Source organism: Numenius arquata, chromosome 9 (genome assembly GCF_964106895.1).
Source record: "Numenius arquata chromosome 9, bNumArq3.hap1.1, whole genome shotgun sequence".
NCBI classification, from domain to species: domain Eukaryota; kingdom Metazoa; phylum Chordata; class Aves; order Charadriiformes; family Scolopacidae; genus Numenius; species Numenius arquata.
This window is the reverse complement of record NC_133584.1, coordinates 61303961-61315340: the sequence shown is the minus strand read 5'-3', so window position 1 is coordinate 61315340 and position 11380 is coordinate 61303961. Positions and strand designations below refer to the sequence as shown.

Here is an 11380-nt window from a genome sequence, read left to right as displayed (position 1 = left end):
GTAGCATTGCTCCCCAGACTATGGGTGGGTGGAAGAGGATGGAGATTTCCACCTCCTGTTCTTGCTGTAAGGAGTTAAACACCCACTTAGTCAGGGTGGTGTCACCCAACGGAACAGGACAGGCCATCTCCGGAGCGTGGCACAGGCAGACAAAGCCTCAGCACCACTGGGACCGACGTGGTTTGGTTAATCTGCAAAGCCCTCTCTGTGGATGGAGCCGGCGTGCCTGGAGTGACAGCCATGCCCAGAAATCAATGAGATGTCACTGCTGCCACCAGCGTTGGTGCGGGATGGAAAGTCCCTCTGGGCCTGTGACAAGCCCAGCGCAAGGTGCTGCCACTGCCAAGTCTCCAAATCCCGGTAGAAACGGCCACATTCCCTGGGATCCAGCAAAGCAAACGCAGCACCAGAGTCCGGGCCTGCCTCTCCTCCTGCCAAAGCCACCAGAGAAGGGCACGTGCCCTCTCCTGCCTGCTCTGCGGAGCCCGACGGTGGGCAGTTCGCCGGTGGTGCCCACCTGGGTGGTGTCCCTGTGTCCCAGCCCTGCCGGGGGGGCTGCGTTGGCGGCGTGGGGCGGGCTGGGGGCTGCGCTCGGCGTGGTGCCCGCTGCCAGCCCCGGGCGTCTCCTCCAGTCCCGAGGCGCCTCCTGACTCCGCGCATCAACCACTCCATAAATAAATACGTTAAATAAATAAAGTGACAGATCCAGATCGGGAGGAGGTGGGGGAGGGGAGGGCAGAAGGAAGGAGGGGGCAGCTCCCCCAGCCCCGTGAGCGTCTGACACAAACACACGCGCACACAAAGTAGCTGAAGACAAAGACGGACTGGGACCGGTGGAGATGCTGCCGGCTGGAGCCCCCTTCCTCGCCGGTCGGGGGGGCACAGTCCTCGCTGCGAGGCGGTGGCGGGGGGGGGACACGAGGGAGGTCCAGGATGTCACTCCTGAGCTGGCATCGTGGCGGCGCGCGGGGAGCTGGAAGTGAGGGAGACATGCGTGGTTGAGGATGGCAGTGACCGCGGCGTCTGGCACCTGGAGACGGGGGGGACAGAGAAAACCTGGTTTCCTTCTCCTTCCCCTTCCCCTTCCCCTTCCCCTTCCCCTTCCCCTGCCCCCCTCTCTCCCCAAAATCCAGCCATTTCCCAGTTATTGGTGATGCAGGAAGCACCAAAGGGCTGGGCAGGACAAGACCTTGTGTCCTGTCATCTGGGGTATATGTATATCATTGAATCACAGGATGGTTTGGGTGGGAAGGGGCCTTTAAAGGCCATCCCAACCCCCTGCCCTGGGCAGGGACACCTCCCACCACACCAGGTTGCTCCAAGCCCCCTCCAACCTGGCCTTGAACCCCTCCAGGGATGGGGCAGCCACAGCTTCTCTGGGCAACCTGGGCCAGGCTCTCACCACCCTCACAGCAAAGAACTTCTTCCCCACATCTCATCTCCATCTCCCCTCTTTCAGTCTCAAACCCTTCCCCCTCCTCCTAGGGCTCCCCTCCCTCATCCAGAGTCCCTCCCCAGCTTTCCTGGAGCCCCTTGAGGGACTGGAAGGGGCTCCAAGGTCTCCCCGCAGCCTTCTCTTCTCCAGGGTGAACCTCCCCAACTCTCTCAGCCTGTCCTCCCAGCAGAGGGGCTCCAGCCCTCCCAGCATCTCCGTGGCCTCCTCTGGCCCCGCTCCAACAGGTCCATGTCTCTCCTGTGCTGAGGTGTATATGATGATATATGACATCATCACTCTATTTTTAATACTTATCCAACAACCAAAGCAATGTCAGCCGTATTTTACAATCTGATCTCACCCCGACAACCCATGGCCAGTTTCAACCCCAGAAAGATTGGAGAAGGCACTTGCAGCTCCGATGCGACTCCTCCGCCTGCCCCAAGCCCACACACTGCCCCGCACGGAGCATCCCGGCCACCAGCACTCACCAGGAGCGGGACTTCCTCACCCGGGAGGCTGCCGGCCTCTCCAGGAGGCTGTCCAGGTGCATCAGCCTCTCCATGTGGAGAGCCCGTGGGTCCTGCTCTGCTGGGTCCCTGCTCCGCTCAAACTCGAAGATGGCCGGAGGGGAGAGGTCCAGCTCCAGGAACATGATGTTCTCAGCCTGCAGCCAGAGAGGGTAAAGAGAAAGCCGACACAGGGAGTCACCACACGGCAAAACACGGCAACAGCTCCGGCAAGTCCACACTGCCGCGAGAAGCTGAGGGGCACAGCAGGAAGTGGAACCCTCCTCCGGCTCCCTCAGCCACAGGGCGAGCTCCAAACTGGAGCCTGCTCAGGCTCTCCTGGTCTTTCCTGGGGCTGAGTGCAGCAGGCGAGGCTGAATGGCCCTGTCCTCTCAAACGGCAGGAACCACCGGAGCCAGTGAGGCAGCAGCTCAAGGACCGGCTGAGCGCAAGGCCACTGATCCTGCCAAGTGGGAGGATAAAGCTGGGACCTCGAACTGATGTATTCCAGATCATCATGAACTTGTTTACTGCATCTTCTCTCCCACTGTTCATCCATCCACCCATCCATCCATCCATCCTTCCATCCATCTGTCTGTCCACCCATCCATCCATCTGTCTGTCCATCCATCCATCCATCCATCCATCCATCCATCCATCCACCCATCCATCCATCCATCCATCCATCCATCCATCCATCCATCCTTCCATCCATCTGTCTGTCCACCCATCCATCCATCTGTCTGTCCATCCATCCATCCATCCACCCACCCCATTTCACTAACGACTTGTCCCCCGGCACACACCAGTGCCCTCTCACTTACCCGGTACCGAGGGTGAGATCCCATGGCCATGGCCACCCTGGCGTACTGGCTGATGGGTCTCTTGTACCCCACCGCCGAGGTGGGCCGCCTCTTCATTTGGTTGCTGTTTCTAAAAACACAAATTGAGAGGAGCATTTATTAGAGAACATAAATTCCTGGTGAATGTGCATCCAAGCAGTGATGAATGAAGCTCGTCTACAGAGAGTAAAGGGTGGCCCTTCCCAGTGGGGCTTGGCTTGGAGAGGATTTCCACCCGTAAGCACCTGCAAGCATCCCGGGGTCCCTGCTGTCCCCCCCAGCCCTGGGGACATCCCATGCCCGTGGGTCAGCAGCACTGGGGCAGAGTGTGGGTCGGGGCCGGGGACGTACCCTCCGGTGGGCACCAGCGGCTGGAACTTCCACTGGTCCTCATCACCATCGAAGTACAGGCGGTTCATGATCTTGTTCTTCTCTTCTGGGGGGATGAAGTTCTCGATGATCAAGTACCTGAGCGAGTGAGGGGCCAAGAGAGGGATGGAGTGGGAGCAGGGAGGTGGGAAGGAGCAGGAGAGGAAGGAGTTAATGTGACAAGTGACAGAAAACGGGTGGGAAGGGGAGAGGAAAGGGACGTCAGGAAGAGAGAGAGACACAGGGAAACGGGAAATCATCCAGGAGATGGAAACAGGATGGAATGGAGAGGTGGAAGCCACAGATCCAGCCGATGGAGAGGCAGGAGAGGGAGGGCAGAGGAAGATGGGCATCAGAGCAGGGTGAAGGCACCTCCGAGGGCTTCCCTCCAGGCAGGAACCCGGCTCCTCTCGGACCCGTCTGCTCCCCCAGCCGCCCCACTGGGAAATACACCAAAGCTCAACGGTGCAAAACGGACCCCAAAGGGAATCTTTATTCTTTTCCCTACGTTTTTGGGGGGAAATTGAGCAGCAGCAGAAAATGGTTCCGAGTGGATGAGTTGCTTCATTGAGTTACCAGCAGCTTTTACAGAGACTGAATCCTGTTCGAAGGGGAAGGCAGCAAAATTTGAGATGAAGTTTTGTTTCTAGTAATAGTATAAATATTTTCCCCTGAAGATACTAAAAAATGTCTATCTCCGGGTGGGGTTTTTTAAAGATACTGAGTAAGAGTATTGCTGGAAGTGACAACAAACCCAACAAGGGGGTGGATCAGCAGCTGCGGGAGGGTCCTGTAGGGAAAATGCTGCTCGGCTTTGCCCCCCCGAAGCTGCTCACCCCGAGCTCCCCCGAAGCTGCTCACCCCCCCCCGCCCGCGCTCGCTGTCGTTTCTGCTGGGTATTTTCTGCGGTTTCACCTTTCTCAGCAACTTTTTAATACTCTCACGTGCAGCTCCCCCAGCTCGAGAGGTTCAATGGTGTTTTACACCTTCTGCCACCGCTGACGGGGCAGGAGGCGCCCAGTTTTCCCCATCAGTGGGTGTATTGAGCCCCCCAGCTGAGCACCCCAGCTTTGCTCCGAGCACCCCAAATCTGCTCTGAGCACCCAGCTTTGCTGTCCTCTGCAGGCCCCAGCTCTGCTCTGAGCTCCCCAAATCTGCTCTGAGCACCCCAAATCTCCTCTGCAGACCCCAGCTCTGCTCTGAGCTCCCCAAATCTGCTCTGTGCACCCCAAATCTGCTCTGAGCACCCCAAATCTCCTCTGCAGACCCCAGCTCTGCTCTGAGCACCCCAAATCTGCTCTGCGCACCCCAAATCTGCTCTGAGCACCCCAAATCTCCTCTGCAGACCCCAGCTCTGCTCTGAGTACCCCAGTCCTGCCCTGTGCACCCCAATTTGGCTTGTAGACCCCGCACAGCTGCTCCCGGGCGCGAGGGGGGTGACGCACGACCACCTACTTGAGCTTCAGCTCCCGCGTCTGCTCGTTCTGCGCCTCCTCCAGGTCCTGGCGCACGCGGATGTACTCGTCGTGCTGGTCCTGGATCTCCGCCTTCACGGCCTGCAGCTTGGCATACAGCTGGGGGACAGCAGCAGCCCCTCAGCCCCACGGCTCGGGGGACTGCGGGGGGCTGGAGGGACTGTCCTGCTCCCCCCCCGCCCCCGCCCCAGCCACCCGCCACGCTCTCACCTTCTTCAGCTTCTTGGTTTTGATCTCCACCTCCTGCTGCAGGGAGGTGTACGTCTCCCGCAGCTCCATGGTCTCCTCGTCCCGCAGCAACATCTCCTGCTGCATCTCCCGCTCCCGGCGTTTCTGCAGTGGGGGGGAAAAGCTCAGAGCTGAGAGAGGGAACTGGCCCCCCCGGGACACCCCTGTTGCCCCCCTAAGCCGTTACCTGCTCGGCTATCTCCTGCCGCTTCAGCTCCAGCATCTTCTGCTGCTCGTTGGTGTGGTCCACGATGGTCCTGCCACCGATGAGCAGCTTGCTCTCCATCGCCTGGGGGGGCAGAGCAGAGGAGGGGGGGGTCAGGGCACTCCCCCATGGGGTTTGCTCCCGACCATCCTCACTGGGTGGTCACCCTGTCTCTGGTCCCCGTCCTGGGCTCCCTGTCCCCACCCCTGGCTTCAGGGCGGTGGGGCTTTCGCTGCAGCACAGGCTTCAGTCCCCAGCTGATGGGGAGGCGGCTGCGCATGGACCCCGAGCAGCCTGGGGGTGGTTCAGCATCCTCCCATCCCACCCCGTCCTGTCCCATCCCACCCCGTCCCGTTCCATCCCATCCCATCCCACCCCGTCCCATCCCATCCCATCCCATCCCACCCCGTCCCGTCCCGTCCCATCCCATCCCATCCCACCCTGTCACCCTCACCCAAACCCCATCCATCCCACTCTGTCCCATCCCATCCCACCCCACCCCAGCTGCCTCCCTGGGGGACAGGGGCGCTCCCATCCCACAGCTGTGCTCACACACACACACACACACACACGTATACTTGCACACACCCGTGTATGCACACGCCTGTGCACAGTCACACCCCTTGTGCACACACACGCACGTGCACATGTGTGTGCACATTTCCACATCCGTGTGCAGATGTTTATGCTCACACACATGCACACTCTCCCTTACCCCCCCCCCACGCTTGTGTGCAGCCCCCACGCACACACACGAGTACACACACACACGAGTGCACTCGTGCGTGCACACTCATGGTATGTCCCAGGCTGCCCAGAGAAGCTGTGGCTGCCCCATCCCTGGAGGGGTTCAAGGCCAGGTTGGAGGGGGCTTGGAGCAACCTGGTGTGGTGGGAGGTGTCCCTGCCCAGGGCAGGGGGTGGCACTGGGGGGGCTTTAAGGTCCCTTCCAACCCAAAATATTCCATGTGATGCTGTGCATGCCCATGTGTGTGGACAGGCACAGGGTGTGTGTGTGCCTGTAGCCGCGTTCCTGTGTCAGGGTGTCAGTGGGAAAGCCTGGCTGGCACCAGTGGGAGATGAGGGGGGGCCACCATGTGCCCCCCACCACTGTGGCTCAGGGGCACGAGCGGGGATGGACCCAGACGTCCCCACGCCACCGCACACAGCTTTAAAAATTAATGTCCCAGACACAGCGCCAGAGGCAGCACCGCTCGCCACTGTCCCCAGGGTGTCCCTGCCAGCTGCTGACTGCCACCACGCTGCCCTCACCCACCTTCTTGGGGTCCCCCTGCACCCCCAGATCAAGGGCCCCAAAGGCAAAGCTCCCTCCCTGCTCCTCACCGTGCCTGGACCCCCACATTCCCCCCCGGCCATAGCCAAGGCCCTGCCAGGCAGGAGAGCCGTGGTGCCACGCCAAGGGGGGACACGGGCACCGGGGACACACGTGGCATTCATCGCTGCCACCCTGGGCAGGGCTGTCCCTGGGGGTGCTGTGCCCCCCCAGCCGTACCCCAGCACCACCCTGGGCATGGAGGTGGGGGCTCAGGCAAACCAGTGACTGCCGTTCACACCGACTCTTTGGGGCAATTCTCTATTTCCCCTCCTTTTCCCCTATTTTTCCCCTTCCCAGCCCCGTGTGGGATGGCTGTGGGGGTGCGCAGTGTGGGGATTTAGGGGTGTGCAAGCAGCCCCCCCAGCACCCGTGGGACAACCCCCGTGTCCATACCACCAGCTCCCACCTTCCCCCCACTGCTGAGACCCTGGCAGCCATTCAATGCTATGGCCCCCCACCATGGGTGCCCCATCCAGCCCCCCCCGACCCTGCTGCACCCCCCAGAGCCCAACACCGGGGATTCCTCCTTCCTCCTGTCCCCCCCACCTTCGGCTGGGCGTTTTCCTGGGAAGCCACCGGGTTGCCGTGGGGGGGCTGAGACCCCTGAGGGCGGCCCCCCCACCTGGCCCCAGACCACCCCCTGCCAGGGCTCCCTAGGGCTGGGGGGCACTGGGGGGTGCTACGGACCCCTGACACCTCCTCCAAACCCGCTTCCCGCACCCCGTGATGGTAAGTGTCCCCGAAACCCTGCTGGGGCGCGGGGGGGAATCAGGGGGGACGATGCTGGGCCAGGGCAGGGTGCTGCCACCCCTCCCCGCGGGGTTCACCGCCGGTCCCCCCCCCCCCCCGCCGGATTACGGGGCTTTTAGCGCTGCCCTTTCCTCCCTGGCAGAGCGTTTATTCTCTCCGAGGAAGATGACTCCCAATCTCCTTTAGCGCCTGGGACGGATTGAGGGCTAAGCCTCTCCCCGCAGCTCATTTCCGGCACCCAAATAACTTCTCCGGCACTTTCCCACCCGCTGACCCCGGCCTGGGTGCCACGGTGCACATCTGGGGGCCAGGGTACCCACCTGGGTGCCACGGTGCACAGCTGGGCACCACGGTGGGCTGGCCCCCCCCTCTCCCAGCTCTGGCCGTGCCGTAGGGCAGAGGCAGAGCCCACGTCCAGGAGTGTGACGGTGACACGGGGTCCAGCCTGCGTCACCCGCATGCGTGGGGCACCCCGTGGTCTCCCAGTCTCTAGGGTCGCATTTTCCACGGTCGTTACGGAGCCATCGGATGCGTGAGCGGGACACAGGGCTCTTTTCATACCGGTGCCACCATGCCCAGCCCCGCTGCGTGGCACAGCCACCCAGGGGCACCGAGAAGCCACCCAGTGTCCCCCACACCGTCCCCTTGGGACAGTCACCGCAGGCTCTGCCCTTCCATCACCAGCACAGGGGGGATTTTTGCCCCCTGGGGCGACACCTCGCTGCTGTGACTGTACTGTACCCCCACAGCCAGAGGGTTCCGGCACACGGAGCGGATCCGAAGGCCACCGAAGGGGACGCGGCGTCACCTTGCCTCCGGCCCTGCCTCGTTACTCAGCAGTTACAGGACACGCCGTGGCCCCGAGCCAGCCCCGCTGCGCCCAGCCGGGCCAAGGGCAGCTGCCAGCGGCAACCGGCACCCCACCGGCTGCGGGGAGCCCACCTCCACACCAAGCATCCTGCTCTGCCGGGATGCACGCCACGGGACATCCGTCATGGGACATTTACCATGCCAGCAGGCCACCGGTGTCCCCCCCTACGGCTCTGCCTCGGCAGCACGTCCCAGTGTGAGCCCGCGGGTCTTTGTGCAGGCATCCAGGCATGGCCACGCATCCCTGGGCATGATCACGCATCCTTGGGCATGGCCACGCGTCCCTGAGCACGGGCATGTGTCCCTGGGCAGGGCCACGCGTCCCTGGGGCTCCAACAAACATGGCTCTGGCCATGGGGAAGGGTACGAGAGCATCCCCCTGCTCAGCCCCCCTGAAATCCCAGCCTGGAGGGCTCTGTGCCAGGTCTCCAGCCCGGCCACGGCATCCGGGCCACCACGGTGACAGAGGGGCTGTACCGGAGCGTGACGCGGCGGGTCAGGGTATCGGGGCTCCTTCCCCACTGCCGTGACCATCGTCCCAGCCCAGTGCTGACGCTGGCCCTGCAGCAGCCGCGGGCAGGCGGGAGGGGGTCCAGAGCCCCCAGCCTCACTGGGGACAGGAGCAGCCCCAGACCCCCAGCATGGCCACCCAGGGCTGCTGCCGCCCCTCCGGCCCTCAGTGTCCCCGAGCTGATGGCTCGGAGAGTGCCAGTAACATCCCCCCACCCGCCCTGCTCCAGCTGCAGGGGTCCGGGAAGGATTTGAGGAGGTCCGGGGGTCCCTGCAGAGCCGCCAGGCCCTGCCCGTGGGCTCACAGCCCTGCTGGTCCCCGGCAGAGCTCTGTGGGGTGGGCAGGAGCCGTGGGGCTGGGCAGGAGCCAGGGGGCAGGCGGTCCCAGCCCTGGGCGTGTTCCCGGGGCCACCGGGGACGAATCTGCAGCATCACTCCCCCCACCCCACCGCAGGCTGCTTTGTTGTGCCGAGGAGGACAGGAGCTGAGCACAGCAAACTCGTGCCACCAGTGACCCACTCCCCCATGGCCCTTCCCACCCCACTCCCCCAGGAGCTCCCACATGAGGTCCCCACGCAGGTTCCCATCACTACACAGGAGCATGGGGCTGCTGGCCCTTGGGCACCCTGCTTGGACACCTTCCAGGGACATCCTGCTTGGGAGCCCACCTTCCATGGACACCTCGCTTGGAAGCCCACCTTGCATAGTTACCCTGCTTGGGAGCTCACCTTCCATGGACACCTTGCTTGGGAGCCCACCTTCCATGGACACTCTGCTTGGAAGCCCACCTTCCATGGGCATCCTGCCTGGGACCCATCCAAGCACCCCACGAGGGGCTGGAGGCAAAGCAGGTCTTCCCCCAGCATTGCTCGCAATGGCGCATGGTGACACGTACCTTGTACTTGGTGGCCAGCAGCTCGGTGGCCTCCTGCTCCTTCCGCAGATCCTCGATCATCTTCTCCTTCTCCTGTAGCAGCTTCTGCTTCTCCTCACTCACCAGGCTGTGGTCATCCTGGATAGCCGCTTTCTCCTCTTCCAGCCTCTCCTTCTGCTCCTTCAAGTAGTTCTCCATGTTCTTCTCCAGGCCGTCCTCGTTGTCGTCCTCCCCTTCGTTCTCCGTGGCGCTTTCTCCATCCACTGCTTTCTTCCTCCGGCTGCTCCTTCTCCTCTTCTTCCCCAGCATCCCGCGTTTCTCCAGCTGGGCTTTCAGCCGGATGATCTCCTCCTGGAACTCCCGCAGCAAGGTGTCCTTGGGGTCCTCGTTCACCCGGGGCTTGTTCTTGATGTTCTTGGCCCTGTTGGCGAACCGGAGGGTGGAGAGGCTCTCGTCGTAGCTGTGAGAGGCCGGGCCCAAGGTGGCCACCATGATTGTCTTGGCGTTGCCCCCAAGGGAGTCCTGCAGCAGGCGGGTCAGCTTGGAGTCCCGGTAGGGGATGTGCGTGCTCTTGCCGTCCACGAGGGCGGAGATGACATTGCCCAGGGCGGAGAGGGAGAGGTTGATCTTGGACGCTTCCTTGGGGCGCTCTCCGTGGGCCCCCATTTTGCTCTGGCGCTCGCTGCCGGCCAGGTCCACCAGGTTGAGCTTGCCCACGCGGATGTGCTCCTCGCCGTCCGGCCCCGTCTCGCTGCACTCGATGGTGATGAGGAAGATGGCGTGGGAGCGGGAGCTGTGCTCGTTCATGTTGGTGCTGCCCACGGACCGCGTCTGGCTCCCCAGGTTCATCACGTGCTCGATCTCCTTGACGTTCTTGGTCACAAAGGAGGAGAGGTCCTTGATGTACACCCCCGTCTCGGGGTTCTCCTTCAGCTCCAGCTTCTTGCTCTGGTCCTTGGCGAGGAGGTCCCTGATCTCCTCCTGGTAGATCTCCAGGTAGGAGGCCCTCACCAGGTACTGCTGGTTCTGCGAGCGGGAGATGTGGGTGAAGATGTGCTCGAAGGAGATGGGGATGATGCCCCGCTTCTCCGGCTCCGCCCAGGCCCCCTGCATGGTGTAGGTCTTGCCGGTGCCGGTCTGGCCGTAGGCGAAGATGGTGCCGTTGAAGCCCTGCAGCACGGAGTCGATCAGCGGCCGCACCGTCTCGTCGTAGAGGTCCGCCTGCTTGGAGCTGGCGTCGTAGACGGCGTCGAAGGTGAAGGTCTTGGGCAGCTCCCCGGGGGCGGCGCGGGGGTTGCGGATGCTCACCTGCCCCAGCTTCACGTCCAGCTCCAGGACGCGCTCGTAGCCCGCCGCCTCCTCCTTCCTGCTCATGGGCCGGCACCGGGCCACCACCTTCAGCGCTTCGCAGCCGCTGCGGGACTTACCGGCCATGGCGGCGGCGGGCGGGGCCGGCGGCGGCGGCGGCGGCGGCGGCGGGAGCCGGGGCGATGCGGGGCCGGGGCGGGAGGGAGCGCTCAGCCGCGCCGCCCCCGCAGCATCCCCCGGGCCGGGGCCGGAGCCGGGGCCGTGGCCGGGGTCGGGAGGAGGGTGCGGGGTGCCGGGGGGCGGCGGGGGGGCCCCGCCGGGCGCTCGTTCATGGCAGCCGGTGTGCGGGGCCGGGCGGGGCGGGGGCGGCGGCGCGGCTGATTCGCTGCCGCCCCGCAGACGGGCAGGGACGGGGACGGGGACGGGCGGGAGCGACGGCCCGGCCCGGCCCCCCCCGCCCTTCCCGCCCCCCGCCCGGCACGCCGGGAGCTGTAGTCCGGCCTTTGTGCTGCCGAGGGGCGGGCGGCGGGATGCGGAGGGCGGGATTGGGATGCGGGGCTGGGATGCGGGAGGCAGGGGTGGAATGCGGGATGCGGGGCTGGGATGCGGGAGGCAGGATGCAGGACTGGGATGCAGGATGTGGGGTGTAGGATAAAGGACATAGGACCGG

General features: G+C 63.7%; 1 protein-coding gene across 2 annotated transcripts; it reads right to left on the bottom strand.

The window, feature by feature from the left end:
* Positions 1–936: 936 nt before the first annotated feature.
* Positions 937–10836, bottom strand: KIF3C (kinesin family member 3C). 2 transcript variants are annotated; one of them, XM_074153973.1, is made up of 8 exons: positions 9424–10836; positions 5046–5147; positions 4841–4963; positions 4611–4729; positions 3138–3254; positions 2769–2877; positions 1927–2102; positions 937–1030 (listed from the first exon to the last, which is right to left on the bottom strand). In XM_074153973.1, exons 1-8 carry the CDS (start codon positions 10834–10836, stop codon positions 937–939), a joined length of 2253 nt encoding a protein of 750 aa, XP_074010074.1. The 2 variants fall into 2 exon arrangements, with proteins under 2 accessions (XP_074010074.1, XP_074010075.1); XM_074153974.1 differs by having other exon boundaries at positions 2769–2871.
* Positions 10837–11380: the final 544 nt, after the last annotated feature.